General features: G+C 42.2%; 1 protein-coding gene across 1 annotated transcript in view; it reads right to left on the bottom strand.

Annotated features, from left to right (window-relative positions):
• Positions 1–20,888, bottom strand: part of nxn (nucleoredoxin) — a 74,496-nt gene extending 53,608 nt beyond the window's left edge. The window contains exon 1 of the mRNA XM_080460585.1: positions 20,222–20,888. Coding sequence (XP_080316711.1) covers positions 20,222–20,584 — 363 coding nt within the window. The 5' untranslated portion in view covers positions 20,585–20,888. The remainder of the gene's footprint in view (positions 1–20,221) is intronic.
• Positions 20,889–21,966: the final 1,078 nt, after the last annotated feature.

Raw genomic sequence — 21,966 nt, 5'->3', positions numbered from 1 at the left:
CAGACTGCGAGCGGTCACATGACTGTAAACACTGTTTTCTACCAACTTTCAGGATATTTCACAAGAAAGATTTAATAGGTTTGTTCGTGTTACAGGGAACTGTGGTCTGCACACTTAGCTTATTAAATACATTGCTCACATTGCCCTTCCCTTCGTAAAATCCAATGAAGAGAAATGGTCGGTCCTTCACTATGAGAACTAGATGCAATAACCTTGAAGCTGAACAAGACTAATTAGCGAGTCGATTCAGTGTAAGCGTTTCGCACTTCATTAAATGGATGTCAGGGTAAAATCGGACTTTGTATATTTACGCATTTCCAGTAATAACATGGCTCTTGGCCGATATGATTGGCAGCTTCAATTGCTGAATATATGAATAGTGCTGAATGTGCTTTATACACCTCCATTAGTTTGAGCTTACTACTCAGGTGTCAAATCGTGGTCCTGGAGGACCACAGTCCTGCACGTTTGACATTTCCCTGCTCCGACACAGCCGACTGTAATGAGTAGCTCATTATCGGGCTTTCTGCTGAGCGTGGTGATGTCACACTCATTAAACACAGGTATGTTGGAGCAGGAAAACACCTAAAATATGCAGGACTGTGGCCCTTCAGGACAGGATTTGACATGAGGCTGCTGTTTGTGCAGAATGGGTCCTATGAATCACAACGGTTGAGAGAGACAGAATTTGAGGAAAACGTCTCCATGGGAGGCAGATTCAGGAGACACCGGGAGGAGATACGATGTGAAAATACACTGCCTTCTGAGACCACAGCAACACACACAGAGGAATAACAAAATAAAAACACCAATGTCGATCACTTGTTGCACTGAAGAAGGTTTGCAAGATGTGAAACTGACAATTCCTTGATGGATGCAGGAACATTTTTTAACAAGAGGTAAGGAATGTTGCGGTTGGTGAATGTTTCCTTTGTTGTTAAAAAACCTTCTAATGGTATGAAATCTATTTCCAAGAAGCATTGTTTATTTTGCTTTTTAATAGTGCCAAATTAGTAGGGAACATGTATTAACTTGATGAGTATCATAAAAAAATGAGTCAGATCTGTTCTTGTATTGCAGTGCTAGGGTCTCGACCCTGCTACTGATGCTCTTGTTTGCTCTATCCATCCATTTTAGAGTAGCACAATGCTGGGGCTGATAAATTATTAGTTTATTTGTTCACACGTCTCGTTTCTTCACACTTCAAAAATAAATCAGAAGTCATCTATTCCACCAAATATCACAAAAAGATGTTTCAGCAGTTCTTAAAAGCTATAACCTACAAAGATCTACTGCTAATCACACAAACGCATGTACCTTAGAAATGGGACACAGTTAAATTAAAAATGAACTGACTTTCCACAGAAATAAGATTTTTTTTTTTGTTGCCAAAAAGCATTGTAACAAAGAAATCATTTGTGTGTAGTTTAGAGTCTATTCAGACCTTTAAGTGAGTTTTAAGTCATCACTTTGAATGAAAAGAAAAAGCTTCTAAATGTCAAAAGAATTAATTGTACTTTTGTTTAAGTTTCTAGGATGTGTTCATATATTATACAGAATTGCCCATTCAGACACAAACAAAAAACAAAACTACACCCCCACAATCCAGGAGAATGAATTTCTTTATTTAATGGTGCCTTATTTTTTAATAAATATCAATAGTTCCTTACAACAACAAACTCTTCCTTGTGTGATTGAGCATCACTGCATATTTTTTGAAAGTATGATAGGAGGAAAACCCTTGAAACCTTAAAAAGGAAATCTAACCCACTTTGCTTGTCCTGCTTTCTTTTGTGTTAGTGAGAGGAGACGCTGCCACGGGGGTGGAGTCTAGAAATAACATAGCAAACTGGTGTGAGCGCACAAGATTGCGTCGGAGCCCCTGAGGTCAACAATAAATCTTCAGAGTGGTCCCGTCCACACTGCAACGTCCGTTCCCACTCTGTGCAACAGCCTCTGCCCATTAAACCAGAACTGTATTTACTCTTATAATGGCAATGCTGTCCAGCGAATCCCTGCGAGGTAGTTATGGCTCCACGTGCTAAATATATATATATATAAAGAAGTCCTGGAGCTGCATTACGTCCTTTGAAATTCTTTCAACACCAAAGGAAACAGCTGCAGTTGCACAGTGTTGACTGTGCGAGCATACTGCAGTCATTATTTCAGTCCTCATGCTGGCTTCCTCCCACAGCTGCTCACACTCCACAACTGGCAAACACAAAACGAGGCCTATTGTGGTTGAAGCCTCGCTCTTGTTTCTTGTCTCTCAATCTGTTAAACTTAGTGCCAAAAACACAAACTGTACTAAACCCCCCCTGCGTGGTTAACCCCCCCCAAAAAACCACAAGCATTTTTCCTCCTGGCATCGATATAAACGGAGTGTGACTGGAACCGATTTCCATCATTCGGTATATAAGAAGTGTTATCTGTGTGTTTGCATAATGAGCGGCTGCAGTGGTGTTAGGAGTTTTGTTGTACGCCACAAGTTCTGCACAAAATCAGAAGTTACAATCACAATCAGCACGGCGATATCAAAGCAGTGACTGAATGAACGGACATCAAAAGCGCAGTAATCCCAGGAATTTTACACCGAATATTATGACTTGTAATGGCTGTAATTTAAAGATCAAAGACTCAAAAATGAATCATTCCTTTCTTTGTTTTCTATGCCGTCTTTCAGCAAAGGAAATAAGGTTTCTTTTGGATTATTGTTGACACCCTATGGGCCAATATAGTAAAGAGGAAGCAGCCCAATTAACAAAAGATTCTAGGACGGCGGGCTTGGCTCTCAAGGCCATAATAACTCAAGGGTCTCTCGGCAAAAGGGAGGCTGAGCAGGAAGGGACAACCCTCGACAGAAGTGAGAGATAAAGATGAAAGCAACAATAAAAAAAATCAGGCAACCCAGCACAACCCACCGGCAATAACTAATGCATTTGACAAAGAGTGTTTTTTCCATTTCAAACAAGAGTACTTAAATATTTAGTGTACTCCCACAGGAACATGGTTCTCAATTTCATCGAAGCATCATAAAAAAACAACCTCAGATTCCCGACATTAATGCAATGCCAGAGGACCAGTTTGAAAAAAGGTCATGCTGGAGAAACCCTGGTGTATCATTACCTAATATTTCAGGGCAAAGTGTGGTACACCCTTTCCTCCAAACTGCCAACAGACCGGCCACAAGTGACATGCAATCTGTTATCTCTATCCATGAACTTACATAAACCGCTCTTCTTTCCGCGGAAATATTCTGAGCTTTGAGGCCCCGCCAGATATTTAACTTGGCTCCGTGTTCAGGCTCCAAGGCTGGACAAAAGAGGAACATGTTTAAAAAGAAAAAAAAGAAAGTCATGAAAACACAGAAAATGTACACTTCCTTTCTGAAAACACGGGGGCCACCTTCACTTCCAAAACATCAAACATCGCTCTGTGCTGCAAGCCGTCAAATCCTACGGCTGGGCTTCATGGGAAAAAAAAAAAAAAAGTGGGGAAATACCAACAATAATAGCCTGCTAGCATAAGTGATGTTAAAATGCAGCCATGATATTTTGTGATTATCCTCCGATTCCAGTAATTAGAGAGGATGATTACAGTATGCATTACGAGCGTTTCTCCATCCCGGTGGCTCGTCCACAACACAGCCAAGAGGATTCCTCACGCTCCACCAGCCTCTCGGGCTTAAACAAGTCCAGCTGAGGAAAACCTGATTTTCATTAAGTACCTGTGAGGATTCGGACAGTGTCTCAGAACGGTCAGGGTAATATTTTCCTCTGGATGTTTTGTTTTTAAAATGCATTTTTGGACAAGGATTCTATCAGCAGTTCATCACACACAGAGAACACCTGGACCAACAAAGTGATGAAGGGAAGCGATGAAGTGATGAAGATGCCTTTGTTTCTCAAGGGGTTGAGCCACATGGCGAAGGAAGGAAATGATTCCACATGTAGGGTTTTGCCGCCACAATGAGCTTCTCTTTGCACTCGGGAGTGAAAAGTAAGAATTTCATTTTTGGGTCTCACCTTTCTCCTTCAGCCTCGCCTCAGTCAAACCAGACATAACTTCATTTGCAATGATTTTCCTTCACTTTCATTCATCCTCTTTCAGTCGCGGTACATACCTCTGGCTCTCGCTGCATGCCATAATTATACGATAGATGAAAAGAGAGAAGATGAATAGGTGTAGGCCCCAGTCTCATTTCAGGAATGTCAAACTTTCTGCCATCATTGGCCTCCTTCAGTTCATCAGCTTTGTCAGTTAATGTGAGGGATTGTGTGCACACAAACAGTGTTTCTATTGATGTGGCTACATGAAAGATCCTTAATGATCTTGGTAGGCTGCACTGCACCTTTGCAAAAGGCAGGCCTGCTGGCCACAACACAGAGCTGGGCTGTCGGAGTGGAAGCTGCTACCTTTGGAGCTAAAGAGCACACCTGCTGCTTCTAAAAGCAGGAGTCTGTCAAATGAGCAGGTGGCGAGTGACAGACTGCGGAGCAGAGGGAGGGTTAAATATTTTGTCTGTTTATACACTCCTGTGCTCTCCCAACTCACTTTAACACCTTGCAGGCTACAAACAATATCAGCAGACACGATTTTGGATCAAGCGTGAATGCTTTATATCATTGAATATAATTCAGACATAAAGAAAACATGGAAATGTTAAGATTAAGTCTTGTTCAAGATCAAGAGAAAAGAAAAGAAAATCAGCTCGATGTGTCTAACCTTATTGCTCTCTTTAACATCTCTCGCTCTTCAGACAGTCACAACATCCAGCCATTCACCCAGCTTCTATACCTTTGCTTTCCAAGTTATAGTGGATTCTCATTGCATAGCCACAATGACAATCACAAGAATCCACCCATCGATCATCTACGCCACTTAATCGGCTCAAGGTGGAGGGGCACAGGAGCTAATCTCTATAAACAAACAGGTTTATAGCTTTATTAATGCATAATGTTGTGCTTAAAGTTCTAATCATTGGATAAATTCCTCAAATGATATAGTCATTAAATGGGGCTGGAATGGCATTATTCACCCCCCCTCCATTCCTTGTGCAATCTCCATCTATGTTTCTTGGCAGTGAAAGGAAAATGTGTCAATTTAAACTGAAAATATCAGCATTGGAAACATTTTTATTTTTTTTATTGCACATCACTGGATTTGTTGGAGGAAATTCAGACATCAAAAACTGAACTTCAGCCAATTGAAGCATGTAGGGGTTCCTGCATGTGTTGAATTGGGATCTTTTGCAGCATTTCTCTGGATATTTTTGGCTAAATCCGGACTTAAAGTAGAGCTAAAGGGTACATGTTAAATTACAAAACAAAATAAAAGCATATCAATCAGTTTATTTCAAATAAAAAAGTATAATAACCAGACAAGGACGTTTGCATGACTAATCCAGTGAAGGAAATCCCCATCTGGCAGCACTAATGTCACTAATAAGAATATTAGGCCGACTAATGAAAGCAAGCTGTTTAAAAGCTTAACACATCAAGAAGCCAGAGGTGATGTACTCTCAGCAAATATGCGCCATTAGATTTGTAAAAATGACAAGTGATACTAAACGGTAACAGTCAGTCCAGATTCAACTTCTGCTCTGCTTTAATGCAATCTTACAATTTTTCTTTCAAAGACATCATTCTAAATGGTGCAAGAGTACCCTATTTATAGTCGACGCACTGATCTTGTTCTATCAGCTTGTGAAAGCCAACTTGAAGCAATTTGGTATGTACAACCAAATTTTTTTTACTAATCTTGAAAGGTTTCCAAACAAATCACCATTTCAGGGCTCCTTAAAAAGGGGAAGTAGAAAATGCTTAAAGAGCGATTCTGGTATTTTTTATTGAAATTCCATGTTGTCCTCGCATGCAGAGAACAACTTGAGCAGCACGGCTCAATGTTCTCAGTTGTTATTCAGATAGACAACAACCAGGCTGAAAATGCAACCCAACAGACATCAGGGCTACAAAACGGTTCTCTGATGTTTCACATGATAAGCAGAGCCCAAATTGGCAACAGTGAATGTTTGATTATATTCAAATAACTACAAGTGTGCATTCACAGTGCAAAGTCCAGAAAAACAAAGAGAAAAGGTGTCCTCCATTCATGAATATGTATGAGTAAGTTTTAAAGCCCATAATTTGATGTTGCATCCATTGAATCTGCCCTGATAAGATGCTCAGTTATCTTCTCCTCCAACGTCCTTTGAGGAAAACGGCACCAATCGCCATGTGTCTCAGCGCCGACTGAACAATGAGCAGGACAAGAAAGAGACGGTCCGCCACTCCGTGTGCCAGTAATCTCTCTTTGAGGCCCCCGCGTCTCTAATTGCCTGGACACTTGTGTCCGAGGGCCGCTCTCGTTCCTCAGTGAAAAGATGAGACCTCTTGTGCCCCTTACAACAGGCTTAAGCTGATAAACCCTTTCATTCAACATGGCCGTGAGATCGGTGCTCCATGCAAACAGATTGGGCAAGAAAAAGACTAATCAAAACAGCGATTAGCCCCCAGCTCGGAGGCCGAGCTAAGCCACAGTGCAGCCTCAGCAGGGGGTCGGTGCGCCTGCCCACTAGAAGTGTCTGATGATCTGTGGAGGCCTTTTTCTGATGAACACATTCTTTTCTCCCACTGCACGAGGTGGGATATGGGAGGGATACATGTAGTGGAGGTTTTTAAGCCAGACAAAGACGTAACATGGCCGATTTAAAAATTGGTTGTGACGGCCGGGGAAAAAGTCAGTCGGTCGTCTCTTGGGCTCTCCAGGCCCGCTGTTAATATGAAAACAAAGGCGTCCAATGAGGACCCCTCTAATGTTGGATAATAAGCACACACTCCCATAACACATTTGCTTCTTGCCATGCTTGGTGTTACTCCGCCTTCATGAGTCTTCCCTCTCATTCTTTGCCTCCCTTAACAGCCAGCAGCGCTGCCAATCCCTCCATATGGACTCCCATCAGTGCATCATCTGGACTGTTGCTGTGGTACATTATACACAATGCATGTGTTACTCCGCTGCAAGGTCAGGCTCTGTGTTCGTCGGCTTCACTTGGAGCTGAAAACAGGAAGCAAGCTGGACTGCACGGCTGAATACATGCCTGTGGCACTGCAATAAAATCTAGAAGCGCGGGTTAGCGAAAGCTAAATCTACAATAGCCTCATAGCTTTAAACGAGGATAATAGTTTTCAGTGACCTTAATCTTTCCTCTTTGAAAACGGTGCAAATACTCAATATTTTAATGCAAAATATGTAAACCTGCATTAACTTAAGTTTTCAGCGAGTGGGCAGCAGTGGAAGCACCTAAACGATCTTATTCTAAGCGCTGATTTACACACAGTTGAACTTCAACGTACTGCTTTTCTTCTTCTCTCCACTCACATTTGGCTGCTCAAACTGCTGAATGCTTAACTTTGTACACCAGTTAGCCACTAACTTAGCATACATGTGGCTTTTAGCGTGTTTTCAATGAAAACAGCATCCCTCCGGGGCTGGAAACGTCACTGATAAGAATGATGAGGGTGAAGAAAAACATTAAAAGAAACATGGGGCTTGAAGAGAAAACAATGAGCTAAATCCTCATATGAACTGAAGGGACCTGCAGGGTTTAGGGGTTATTTTCAATGACGTGACACTAAAATAGCAACACTACTTATTCGGTTTGATGCAACGACACCTGAATAGCAGATAATTATACCACATAGTACACATAGGATCCAAGCATAAAAAAAAAGATCTAAAAATCAGACTTTGAAACCAAACCCTGCGCAGATAAAACAAGAAGGACTAGACTGCCTGAAGGTCATTAATCTTCTGAACTGCACAACTTCCCATATCCATTTAGGAACAAAAGGCATTCTTTTATATTAACAGAAGTCTGGGATTCATTGTCCAGTGTACACACACAGAACTTTTGTACCAGCACTTTTGAAAAGGAAAGAAGTCGCTTACACTTGAGTTGTACTTTTTGAACCGAGATTAGTTTCGTCTGGCTCATGACAGTACCGTCAAGAGACCCACACAGCGTTGTGGTCACTGCTCTCTCGCCACACATTACCAATAGCCACAGTTCCAGTTGGATGCTGGTCTGTGTGGTTTGCACGTTCCACCCCGGCATGCATGGGTTTGATTTCTCCACGTACTCCGTCTTCCTCCAACACTCCAAAACATGTACTTGAGGTTAACTGGTCACTCCAAATGGCCTGCAGGTGTGAATGTAAATGTGTCTGTCTTGCACCATGTTGGCCTGCAGACCTCTGTTAGGATGAAGGATGGACAGATTGATAGTCGATATAAATCTTGAAGGAAACGCATACAAGATGTTGTAGAATTCAGTTCATTCTGTACATTTACCAAACTGATGCATCATTGGCTTAAGCAGCATGCAACAGAGGATTTTTTTTAATTTCCACTAATAGCATAGATCCAAGATAACGCAGGAAAAACAGGAAATGCCATTAAGGATAGATTGTGTGTGAGACTCTCTTGAAGCTCAAAATAAACGGGACACCCATCATCCCCCAATAGAACCAAATTATAGCCGAATTTTGTCTGTGACGATATAATCATGCAAGAAATGCATCAAACAGTGTCTTTAAATTAATGAAGTGAGTAAAGAAAGTACACAAGGTGCTTTACAGAAGAAAAAAAATTGTGAATATTCACAACATACAACATCATCTAAGCCTCACTGCCAGATACAAGCTCATAGTGGACACAACTGTGGCATCAGGAAAGTGAAAAATAATCTGAGCATTGTTAGGGTAATGGGACCGATAATGAAACGACGTGGATCAGTTTACATGCAACGCTGCTGCTCCATTATTTGTTTTCAAGATTAGCTTGCCCACCAGTGACCGGGACTAATGGCTCGCAAATGTATTCTTAAAAAGCACGCGAGTTGATTGTGTGTGCGCAAGCAAACGGGAATATCAGCATATCCATTTGTCCAAGTAGATATGATGTGCAATTATATTGTGGCGTGTCGAATACCTGAGGCAGAGTAACCTCCATTCAACCTGGCTGCGGATGATTTGGGATATTTAGATTAATAATTGCAACAGAAACGCATTAAATGGTCCAAATTCGAGGATGCTCGTCTGTTTGTCGTCTCCTGGAGGAACGGGAGCTGGGCGCGCCGGCAAATGATTCCAAGTGACTCTCTGGTTATTACAAAAATAATGAGCCAACTACAGGCCATGAAATCCGCTTCAGCCAGACTCCCCTCAATTTCTACACTTTTTCTAAACACAATATGCCAACTTAGCAAGGAACACATTCAAATTAGCCACACAATTTGAGAGTTTGGGGGGCGGCAATTTAAAAATGCTTACTTTTACACCTTTGTTATGCAGCTACCTCTTAACTTGCTACCAGGAGACACTTTACAAACTGTCTGAAAAAGCTGATCCAATATTATGGAAAAGACTATTCTAGGAAGAAATCTGCAGTGGCATCTGACCTTATTAGAGACAAGATACATCCTCAGCTGCAGTGCCATCATGCAGCAGCTCACTGCAGGAATCAACCATTGCCTACAATCAACTAAACCAAATTATGAGGAATCTGCAAGGAGGAAATATTACGCACATATTCTCTTAAAATAATAATAATAAAAAAAAAAAAAAAGAGTTATGTTTCCTTAAAGGCTAAAATGAAGAAGCAGACTGAAGTTTTGGATTTGATCTCTTGCTGGAAACGGGATGCGGGTGTGGGAGACTTTTCCATCTGTCAAAGAGACCGTGACAAAGCTATTTCTGGATTTTAAATATTGTTCAGTTTCTACTGCAGACATCTTCTGTGGCCGACTGACTGGCAAGTGTGCGAGTGAAAGCTTTGTGCCGACAGGTTGTCAACAGTAAAATTGTGGCTTATTAAAAATACTGGACATTCAGTGTTGGTTTTGTTAAAAGACTATCGGAGCATTTCTAAATTATGGCTGGATTGCTTTCTTGTTCAGAGGTAAACAAAACCATTTTAAAAGCAGAAAGCCAGCTAACCAGCTGCTACTTACATCCTCTCATTGACTGCATTGATCATCTTATTTAAACCACAACAAAGCATACATTCTAAATGTTTTCAAGGAATGGAAAACTCCTTATGCTTGTCTATTTAATACTCTTTCTACTCAGTTGAAAAGTAATCTGGAAGCCCTCTCTTTTCATACAGTACATCCAAGATGAATGTTAAATAGTGGAAAATGACATTAAGCTGACTCACAAATCAACTCTTGAAATTAAAAACCCACTTTGTTTTTATGGTGACAGGCAATAAAAGATGATACAAAGCACAGGCTTTACAGGGTAACCATCTTTCAAATTTCTAGAAGATGTGGGCTGGATGCTCCTCTGTCTTGTGTCATGCAGCATTAAAGAGGCCCGCAGATCCCAGCAGAGCACAGCGAAGCATTTTCTCCGTTCACACAGTGAGCTGAGGGAGTGGCTGCCATCGTCACTTTATTCATATTCCTTGGAAACATTGGAGCCACCAAGGTTTATTCCTGATCAATACTCCATCCTCAATACAGTCACTGTATTTTGTTGACAGTCATACTACACAGAAGTGATTGCACATATTCGTGCTGTTATATTTACTCCTGTTTTATGTGTACATAAACTTTTCCTTACATAATTATGCACTGCTTTGTTTACATACTCTACATAGTTAAATTTTTTTAATTACACTCTTCTTTTACTATTTGTATATGTTGGCATTCTCTGTCGACAGGAGAGAATGTACACATGATAAACTTGAACTTTTTCTGGAATAAAATCAAAAATGTAGTTTTCCCCCCACCCCAACTTGGTTGGAAGTCTTTAATATTTCCATTGAGTATTTCCATCGACACCGCTCGGGTGTAGCGACGATATGTAATGAAAAAAACAATGATTCAGTCGATGAAATCAGGACACTTTTTTTTTTTCCTTCTTTCTCAGTGTGCACGTCTGTCAGTTGCTTGATAAAATCCCTTTGCCGCATGCAACAGCTACACCAGGCAAGACAGCAGGGCTGGTGCCAGCGTGCCATACTCCATGCTGAGACACTGGGTCTCTTTGTACGGCGAGCTTCTTTTCAGACAGGAGCAGGAGCTGCAGGAGCACTTATACTTGAATGAAAGCACTACACACACACACAGAGAGAGGTGGTGGTGGTGGTGGGGGGGGGGGGGGGGGGGGGGGTAACAGCTTACATATACACAACAGTGTGTTTCCTCCAGGGGGAGAAGGGTGGTGGTCGCACAGAGGGGAAAGGGTTATCGTCCAAAGGGAAACTCGTCACGCCACAAGAATTCCAAACCATGAATAAATTTCCATCAGATCAACGTCGTCACTTTAGTGATCGTCTGCAGGAGATGGCTTTCATTGGGTGTAAGTGATAATGACGAATGTTTGCAGCAAGTCCACAGAATGCATCAGTCATCATGCCTCTTTCATTTAGCTTAAGAAACATGATCAGTGGTAATGAAGAGGGGGGAACGAGGGAATAACAAAAGAGAGAGCATTCAATCTAGGGAGGGACAACAAAAGGAAGACGAAAGACAGCCTTGGATGGCAGGATGCCCCTGGGGTGGCTATGCTGTTATTATGTTGGGAAGAGCTGCAGAGCTGCTGTGTGGGGCAATTATAGACCGGAGGATTGACTGGGGGAGGGTCCAGGCACAACAGCCCGTCCATGAAGTGTTCTCAGCTCAGAGAAAAGGAAGACGAACCATGGATACGGCAGCAATGTCAAGAAATAAAGAAGACAAACCAGATAATAGTGATTTAATCTGCTCGTGTGACAAGCATCGGTTTATTCCTGCAGAAACAATCCCAAGCTAAGCTGCTTTTCATTCAGTGGCTGAATCCAAAATGAATATCAACCACTGAACTTTCTGCTCCACTGGTTTGGATGATTTCACTGGTGAATATGTCACCGTTGGGCTGGTGTGGGTTAACGGATGCAAGCGCATGAATCATCTGTTGTTCTCATTGAGGGCTGCTGCAGACACTGTGGTGAACACATTATGGATGTCGATTAGCTTTAACGTCACTCCGCTTTGGAAAGAACGGGCTGGAGGAGACACGACGTCCAGGAGCAGTTCAGCTGGAGAACATGGGACGAAGAGGAAAAGTCAGTCCCAGAGTATCGTTTGAGTGGCTGGTGGACCGCAGACAGAGGTCGCACCCTTACATCTATTGTGTGTTGTCATTTAACAGGCAGATAACGGAAGTAAAAACAGATTGAGTTGCAAGAAGGAATTGGTTTTACTCGACACACAGTGCCACTGTTCACCCAACTCTCACTTGGGTAACTTAAGCCTCTGAACTTCACCTCTGATTAAATCTCCATTGTGGCCTCTCATAATATTACACATCTCCCTGCAAGAAGGCCACAATAGGCAGAGAAAAGAGACAGTAACACAAGCTTGGTGGTGTGAGATGTACCAGTTGGCATCGCCAAGTACCTCGAGTCTTCACAAACAGAGTTTCCATGCCCTCTGGCCCCGAGTGGCTTTGGTCGAGCAGGTGGCTGCACACATTCTTTACATAAGCTCTTGTCAAACATGGCGCACAGCAACAAGGCCTCACAGCTGCAGGACAATGGAGTCATATTAAACTGCAGCTCTGCGGCCAGGCATGCACACTTCCAGACAGAGTCAAACGAACCATTCCTGCAAGGTGAGTTTACAGCTGGAGGACGAGGCCAAATAATGACAACTGTAAAGCAGAAATATTAAGAATGACAAAAATATTTAAACCCAACACGGTTAATTCAAACATATCACACCTATGAAGACAAAACAATTAAATCAAGCCGCAGACAAGAAACCAACAAGAACGGGAAGAAAAAACAAACAAAACCAAAAAACGCTGCAGAGTTCTGGGACATGTGGGATGAGGGTCACTTGGAACAAGAACAGTTGATTTGTCCAGGGATATTAAGACAAGCAGGCATCCAGGAAGAGTGCATACCGCGAGCGGCAACCGCCGTGAATACTAGACGGGCGCCAGGGGGAAAGCTGCTGCCACGTCCAGACCAAAGTACTTGAAGTAAAGCTGGGATTTATGGTGCATATACCAAGGATGGAACATACAAGTATTATGCAATGTGAAGTGGGGGGGGGGGGGGGGGGGGGGGGGGGGTAAAGAGTTGCAGTGTTGTAATATATAAATTCAACTAGGGCTGAACGATTAATTGCATTTGCAATAATATCGCGATATGATAAAATGGGATTTTCTAATCACAAGGGCTGCGATATGACTGCTCACGTGATCTGGTCACGTGACAACTTGTGCGTCCTGCGCGTGTCATCTGCCCACCTTGGTTTTTAGGGATGGAGCCGATTCGATCTGGGATCGGGTTCTGATATCAACGTAATTCACAGATCGGAAATTTCTGATCCAACCTGCGGAGATTCCTGAGCCATGAAGCCTCGTCTGTGCTTCACTGTAACTGAAATGACTCCACAGTGTTTCCCTGCTGCTGCTCTGCTCACAGGCTGCAAAGTGTGGACTGGATTTCCTGAAAGGAGGCGGGTCACAATGAGACGAGGAGTCATAAGTCAGGAAATCCATTCCACAGTTTGCAGCCAGCGAGCAGGCTAGGGAAGTAGCACTGTGCTATTCAACTTTTCATGACATGTTGCCGTTTGGACGAATTTTACACTGAAAACACCACAAAGCAACACAGCAACGTGGATGTTAGCAAAGCAACGTGGATGTTTACAAAGCAGTTGTACAGTGAGGCGGTCGCTTTGTCAACAGACGTCATCGTTTTAAAACTCCAGCTCGCCGAGGAGAACGGCACTGACCGTGGCATCAAAACAATCAACAGCTCGCTCCTCCGCTGGAGCAGTCGATTCACACCTCTGTGAAGCTGCGTCCTACTCCGTGCTAAACTCCCTGGAAATAGTCCCAATCATTTGTGTTTTTTTCGAGCTGGAAGCACTGCCGTTTGTGCTGCCTTGCTAAAGAATTTCCCCAGAAATTAATAAAGTGATTCTGAGGTTTGAAAGACAGAACTAGTTTATTATGAGATGATGACATCACGCAGACCCCCACATTGTCCAAATGGAACAAAAATACTTTGTACTGCTTCCTTTTCTGACCTGATACTAACTTCAAGTTGTCTTTTGAGAGAATATATGCATACATTTGTGTAATTCATACTTTACTGTAGAGAGGAGTTTATTACAGCCTCATTAAAAGTCAACAATAATGATAATAATAATATTAAAGCGAACAGCTCTGCTATCAGAATTGTATCGGCAGATATACAAATTTAAATATCGGGATCGGAAGTGAAAAAACGTGGATCGGTGCTTCCCTACTGACATGTCGATGAGCAAACCGCTCAAAATCCTTAATGTCCAGCCCTGCATTAGTGTAGTGACCAAGCCTGAGTTTACGGCTTTGATAAGCACAATGGAAAAGTGGTTGGCTTGTTGTGGTGAACGCTCACAAGATTGCAGGTCACAGTATTTAGTAAGTTTACTACTGTAATTGAAGTAGAAGATAAATAAACTGTCTTTCATATTAATACATGCTTCACTTGACTTTACCTTAACGTAAGCCTCGCCTATAAGAAAGAACAATTCATGTATAATAAATCTGATATTGTTTATTATAATACACATTGATTTATTGCTTGTGTTTGTTGAAAAATACACGAGAAGTGGACCTTGAAAAAATAATCGCATATTAAATCGCAATCGCAATATTGAGGGGAAAAAACTAATCACAATTAGATTATTTTCCAAAACCGTTCAGCCCTAAATACAACTGCTGAAATTAGCAGCTGAATGAAGCGGTGAGGAGTTTGGCGTTTTGATTGATAGGAAGGTTTTAGCTCATATGCTAAATAATAATATCAGGCCCTGGAGTGTCTGTGACTTTGTTGAGGAAGTATATACATTTTTGTCACCCCACTTACATCTACAAAGCCTTACATGAAGGAATTTGTACACCTAATTTACCCAAAATGTGAGACTCACACCTTCACGAGTGGTGCAGCATTAACTTGAGCGGAGCTGTCACTTTAAAGGGAGCGATTTCATTGGTCATTTAATCTCTTGAGGTCAAATGCCTTTAAAGTGTAAGGACTAGCACATTACTGATTTATTCCCACAGCCAGCTACATATTAGGCTACTGCCTAAATCCTCAAACAAAGAAACCCAAGGATTAGAAATTGAAAAGAAAGTGCCTCAGAATTACGTTTCACAGCGTCAACGGGTAACATAAGCCATGTGCACTCTCTTCTGCTTGGGAATAAATTTTAGTTTTCTTCATTGTACACATTCTGTACAACTTCACGACTACGGTGCTCATTTGATCCACAGCACAACTACTGTGGAATGATAGTTTTGCTATTCTTAGCTACTTAGGTTTGATTGATAACGTACATTAAGTTAGAGCAGGCAGCCTCACTTAAAGCCAGTGATGAACGCATCCTCTCCAAATCCTACAATTCACTCGTGAGCTTAGAGTTACAGATGTTCCACATCACAGAATTCTTTAAAACGTGTCAACCGTGTCTGACGTCATTACCCACAATCACTGTGCAAGTGAACACAACAAAGAGGGAAAACAAGGAGCACGACAGCCCCCCCACCCAAACCCCCCCCAAACACAACACTCGTAGATCAGGAACAGAGGATTACCACCTGCAGATAAAACGATTCTCCCTATCTTTGAAACCACTTCTTTGGTCACAAGGGCAAGGAGATGCATGATGAGTCGGGTGCAATGAAAGTTTCAGCAGATCAGTGACGTGCTGGTGAAAGAGGTCTTCAGCTCCACTCAGCGGGTGGGTAGGTGTCCTGCCCCCGGAGAGCAGAGGCACCCGAACAAGAAGCCTTTCTCCCATTCCCCTTTCGACTCCTGCATGAACAACTCTGGAAGCATCTTAGTGCCCCTGTTGGTCAAGTTTTCACATCAGGTTCGCTCAAGCGTTAAATGATTTACATGCAGCTCTCTTTCTCCCGCTCTGGCCTCGACTACACAAGACCAAGTAAAGGCCCCTGCAGACTCCCATGAGAACAAAAAGAAAGCTTCTGCTGTGACGTCAGGCAGCTGCTGAAAAAAAATGCTTTTTCGCCAGACGAGTTCATACTCCGAGAAGAAGCTGTAGAACTCCTAGGCCACGCCCCCTCGTGACAGGCCACGCCCCCTCTCACCAGCCACACTTCTGTAAAGCAGCGTTTTAACTTTTTAACAGCACAGCTTATTTCTCGCTTTCAATGTTTTCAGAAATACATTTCGCTGAACTGTTTCAGTAATGAAAGAGAAAGTTTGTGTCCAGGCCGCCATGTTGGTCTGGTTTTAACCACCAGAGCTGAGTGATGCGTTCAGGTGCATCACGTAACTCTGAACTCTTGACATGTTAACGAGCCTCGGGGCTCGTACAGTAGAGAGGCTAAATGCCAAACAGGATTAAAATATGACGTATAGTCAATAGCGAGCTGGAACACGCATGCGCAGCACATGGTTGTGCCAAAGTTTCGGCACATATTTTGTCCAGGACAGTTGGCACAGCCGAACCAAATTTCTTCAGCCAGAGGGAGCTGGCCCATGGAAATGACGTTTTGTTAGGCAGGACCCCAGAGTGCCGAACTTTTTCTTGTTCTTATGGAGGATGAATCGGCCTGCAGGCAGCGGCAGAAAGTCACGACTGGCAGACAGCTGGATATCTCTGAACCACAAGCAGACGTTCAATCGTTACCAACAAGCTAATGAAGGGTCCATCGGGACTGTCCGAGTTACTCTGCTCTGAAAACATCGTTCAAACATCCAGGACTGCCTCACTTAAAAATGTTCCACTGATACAACTAAAGAAACATCATTAGGCAGTCTATAAATGACCCAAGTGCAACCTCTTGAAAGAGAAAATACACACAAAAAAACACAGTGGAAAGTAAGGAAAGAGCCAAAATAGACGAATTTGAACGAAAATATGAAAGATGATAAATCTCAATATGTTAAGATGGTTAGAACACTAACGGAATACTGAATAGAGAATCAAGATAACTTAAGAAGCTACCGTAGCCATTATTCTACAATAAAAACATGACAAGCTTAGGTTTGTATAAATAGAGTGTTTTCACAAGTCAAATATCAACGCAAGGATGAAGGTTTGGTAATAATTCCCTGCTTTTCAAACTATGAGTACAACCTTAAATGACTGTTTGGGTTCACAGAATTACCTATAAATTTTTAGTTTAGACTTTTATTCTATGCTGAAGATGCTCAAGAACCGCTACAGCTTCTTATCTTCGCCAACTCAACAGGCAGCTTGAGCATTATTTTAAGTTTAAGCAGCTTTTAAATTGATTACAGCATGTTTAACACTTTGACCTTTTTTCTAAAAACGGTTAACAACGGACTTTTTCTCTGTATTCAATGAAGAACATTTTCCTTTCCTGATTAAATAAACATTTCCTGCAGCGGGATGGCCTGGATGACCCCCGAGTGGAAGAAAAGAGGTCGGCCTGCACTGAGCTAGATACAGGAAAGAGGACGTAGAGTGGCGAGGCTCTGAAAGGCACGACTGAAGAAAAAAAATTCTTCACCACAGATGAGCTGTGCTTGCACCAAGTCAGGAAAAAAACCCCTGAGAAGAGGGTTTAGAGGGCACTTAAGCCTCGGCAGACCAACTACAGCCCTCAGTGGGCCAACGCCACTCACCTCTGTGCTTATCCACAACATCCACACACTCAAGGATTCAGACGTTCCCGTTCAAACACACAAGCAGCTTTCTCATTCAAACAAGTGGATTAATAAGTTCTTATTTCAATGTCGCACCTCCTCACCTGCAAAATATGCTCCTCGCAAATCGAATTAGACACACACCTAATTATAACTTTGAATGTTCCCCGTCGTGAGTTGACCACCTTCCGTTTAATCAAGACTCAGAAATCCCGTCACAATGAGCTGCTAATTATTGCTGCAGCCAACAATTATTTACATTATCACAAAATCTGCTAATTATTTCTGCTTTTTGTTTTCGCCCCAATTAGTCCCGTAATTGTTTTCGCTGAAAAATAGTAACACAGACCCCCATTTACATTCCCACAGTGCAGGCTGAGGCATTCAGATTCAATATATTCAAAACTGTGTCAAACATGACAAACTAAATTATGGAATTAAATGTAAAAAGGACCTGGAACAGAAAAATTTAATTTTTGTCTGAATGTTGATTAAACTTTTAGTCAATGATCAAAATATTTAGTGATAATCAAACACCTGCAAGTCAGCAGGAAAAAAATGAAAAGGAAACATAATTTTCCAATATCATTCGATCCCATCCTCGACTCACTGATTTGAAGGGAGAGACTCCACAAATGATTCCACAGATGCAAGCAAACGGTGATTCCATAATGGGAATGAAATGGCAGCAGGTATAAATCATGAGTCAGCTCACAGATAATGAGGGGGAACTACACACTCTGCGTGCTTCTGGGATGACAATTCTGAAAAACACAGTTTCATGCATTTCCTCTGCTGGGTCAATCTGGGCTCTGTTTGGGCTGCATCAACGTTTCCTCTCCAGCAGCAGGCCGGCCTCTGCAGAGAGAAGACGGGCAGCTGCACCGCCGCATCGACAGGAAGGCCGGGGCGGACGGCGAACCGACCACCAACAAGAGCGCAAACAATCCTGGTGTTGATGCCACAGATATTTTCCGCAGACACGAGGAAGACAATACCGCTGCACTGTGGCAATGGATGTGCTCCGCCCCAGACAACAAGACAACCCCCCACTCTCCCCCGTCACCGCCGAGCCTTAGTCACGCCTGGACTTCATTATGAAGTGTAACGGAAATCATCACTGCCAATCTGGAAGAATTTACGAGACAATGATTCAGTGCAAGTCGCTCTCCGAGCACACAAAGAACAGTCCGGGTCGCTCTGGCCGAAAGAGTCTCCGTTAAAAAAAGATAGGGTGTGAATGTAAACATCCCCCAGCTACCTTAGTTTTATAGGACACATCATAAACCAGATAAAAATAGATTTTTTATTTCCCCTAAATTGCTCTTAATTTCCCCCGGGAAATATCTTAAAGACTGTAATCAGGCCTTTAAAAACAAGGGGGTCACAATTCTCTTTGTCTGGACAATTTTAAATCTACGGCAGCATTTCGCTACGCAAACACTCTCAGGATTCACAGACATGGCTGGTGAGGAAATATTCTGCCAGCAGTGTGTTTGTTTACTCTTCATCTGAGATTACAGTTAGATTGAGGAGACTGCGTGAGACCTGAGCTGCTGCAGACAGGAGGCGGCCACGGCCCACTGGCATCCTGCAATATCTGCACCGTCCCTCCCATCGCCATCACTTATTGTTTCATCCACTTGAAAACTGATGCATTTTCTATTCTCATAAATTAAAATGTTTATTTATCCACAAATCCCATTTGGGTTATATTCATTTAAGCCAAAGCCGACAAACTGTAAGCTTCTAAAAAACACTAAAGGCACTTGACATAGCAAAATATGCATAGCAATATTTTTACTTCATTTAAGATATTTGAAAATAAATTGTGCAGTTTAACCTTACAAATATATAAAATGTCTGCTGCCATTGAAAATCTGCAGCATCATATGAACATTCTTAATAGTTGAGAAATCAAAGTAGATCAGGAGAAATTCCCAAAGCAGTGCTTTGTCCAAACTCTCAGGAAACCCAGCGAATCTACAAGAAGACATGATGGGAGAATAAAAAAAGGCCTCGGCTGGCCAGAACAAACACAAGCAGTAACCTCTGTATGACAGGAGCAATATGGTAACTGTGGTATAGTAATACACAATTATGAATCCGTGCAAAGTGGAAAGACAACAAGGGGGAAAAGAAATGCTGATGCACTTTGGGTAGAACAGGTACTTAGTGGATATCGTTATTAAAACTGAGGGACAGCCTGTGGAGTTATCAATTAACACAACAGTTGAGAACATGCAAACATCAGAACATCATTGATGTTTAAGTAACTTCCTTGAGATGATAAAGTCCTTTTGTCCAGTGAGATTTGATGAAAGGTAAAAACTATTTAAAGAAACAAAACTAATGAATTGCAGGCTCTAAATCAAACTCCTCCTGTGCAGCGACAGATGTAATGATTTTGTTTTCTCCCTCGGGTGCTCTGAGCTCACTCAGCAGACAAAACCCCCGCGGGAATAAATAGAAGCTGTGGTTGTTTTGTTTGTTTTGTTGGGAGTGTGTCGCTCCTCTTCATCGCCCCGGATCTTACCTTTTTGTGTCGGTCTTTGAAAGGTAACGCAGGCCACGGCATCTCCTGCAAAAAGTCCTGCCAGTGTTTCTGGTCCTGATCCGACGAGATGAAGACGATTTCCAATTTGTCCCTGTGCTCCGACGTCTTCTTGAACCTGCTGTAAAACTCGCCCAGGCTGCCGTTGAACTGCTGGCACGGCGCGTTCAGGCTGCAGCCGAAGAAGAGCCCGAGCAGCGACAGCCTGCCGCCCAGAGACTGCACGTCCACCTCGGCTTTCTCGCCGTTGACGAGCCGCTCCCCGAGCAGACTCACCAGGAACTCCGACATGGCAGCGTCCGGCGCTCGGTGCTCGTTCCCGGTCCCGCTGCTGCTGCTGGGCATGTAACGGCTGCGCTGAGCACGAGACGAGACGAGACGAGCAGTCGCCGCCGGCTCCGGTGTGCGGGTCTGGCTGAGCCGCGGTGACTCGTGAGGCGCGTCGCGGTGTGACGGCGGCTCGCGCTCCGGTCGGTGTGTGTGTGTGTGTGTGTGTGCAGGAATGCGCTCCGCTTTAAATCTCCCTGACTGAAACAAACAGCGGCGGCGGCGCTCCTTCACCAGAAAACTCACTTTTCTTAGGATATTTGATTTTCCTGTCGGAGGATTTCACACTACATTACTACTATTATGTGAATTTAAAAAGAACAACAAAATTGATTCAAAAATAAATGTGGTCAATTTAGAATGTTTTAAACCACCCCCCAAAATTATTATTATTATTATTTTACATTATAAGGAACCTGTCTTCTTCCTTTGACTCAAAAATCAATATTTTAAAAAAACAACGTTTTTTTCTCAACCTAATGAAATAACCGTTTGATTAAAGGAAATTGTGCAGATTTCTATATTTCTAGGTCCGCCTCACAGCCACAATGTAATGGATGTGCTGCCACCTTGTGCCTCAATATACTCAACCCACGAAGGTGAAGTTCAGTACTAAACAGCTTTTTTTCCCAACTTAAGTTTCATTGTTATTTTCTCACGTTGTTAATATTTTATCTATTATTTTGTTATAATTTGTTTTTGTTAATTGCATTGCGGAACTACAAAAAACAAAACCTGTGCATGATGTAATGAAAATTAAAAAAGGAACATAACCTGATGATTAAAAAATACAGCCACCTACAACACACAACATATCAACTCATAATTCTTGTCTTTGGGATTTTCTTTTTTCCGAATATTACATATTTTCTTTTTGATTATGGTTTCTGATTTGAAAAGCACTCAGAAAAATGTTGCAACTGCTAGGTGTATATAACTTATATATTGATATCAGTTATATAGACCTAGCACTTCCACAAGTTTACTGACATCAATATATATACATACATACATATATATATATATATATATATATATATATATATATATATATATATATATATATATATATATATATATATATATATATATATATATATATATATATATATATATATATATACTTAATGTAGTCATTTCTTATGTCTATGCAGTGGGGGATTTTGCTATGGGCGAAGTGGGCAGCTGCCCAGGGCGCAAACTAAACAGGGGCGCATATATGCGCCCCTGTTTAGTGCACCGGATCAGATACCATCTCGTGACTCCGCCCCCTGTCTGCGCAGACAGCTGTCAGCTTTTAAATTTACATACTTGTAAACGAACACAAGCAGATGCTTTTAGAAAATGAAAGTGTTTTGGGGCTGGTTTATTTGAAATGACAGTCTGAGTTTAGGGAAAAC

This window comes from Lipophrys pholis, assembly GCF_963383615.2.
Source record: "Lipophrys pholis genome assembly, chromosome: 3".
NCBI lineage: Eukaryota > Metazoa > Chordata > Actinopteri > Blenniiformes > Blenniidae > Lipophrys > Lipophrys pholis.
This window is presented reverse-complemented; position numbering and strand designations above follow the sequence as displayed.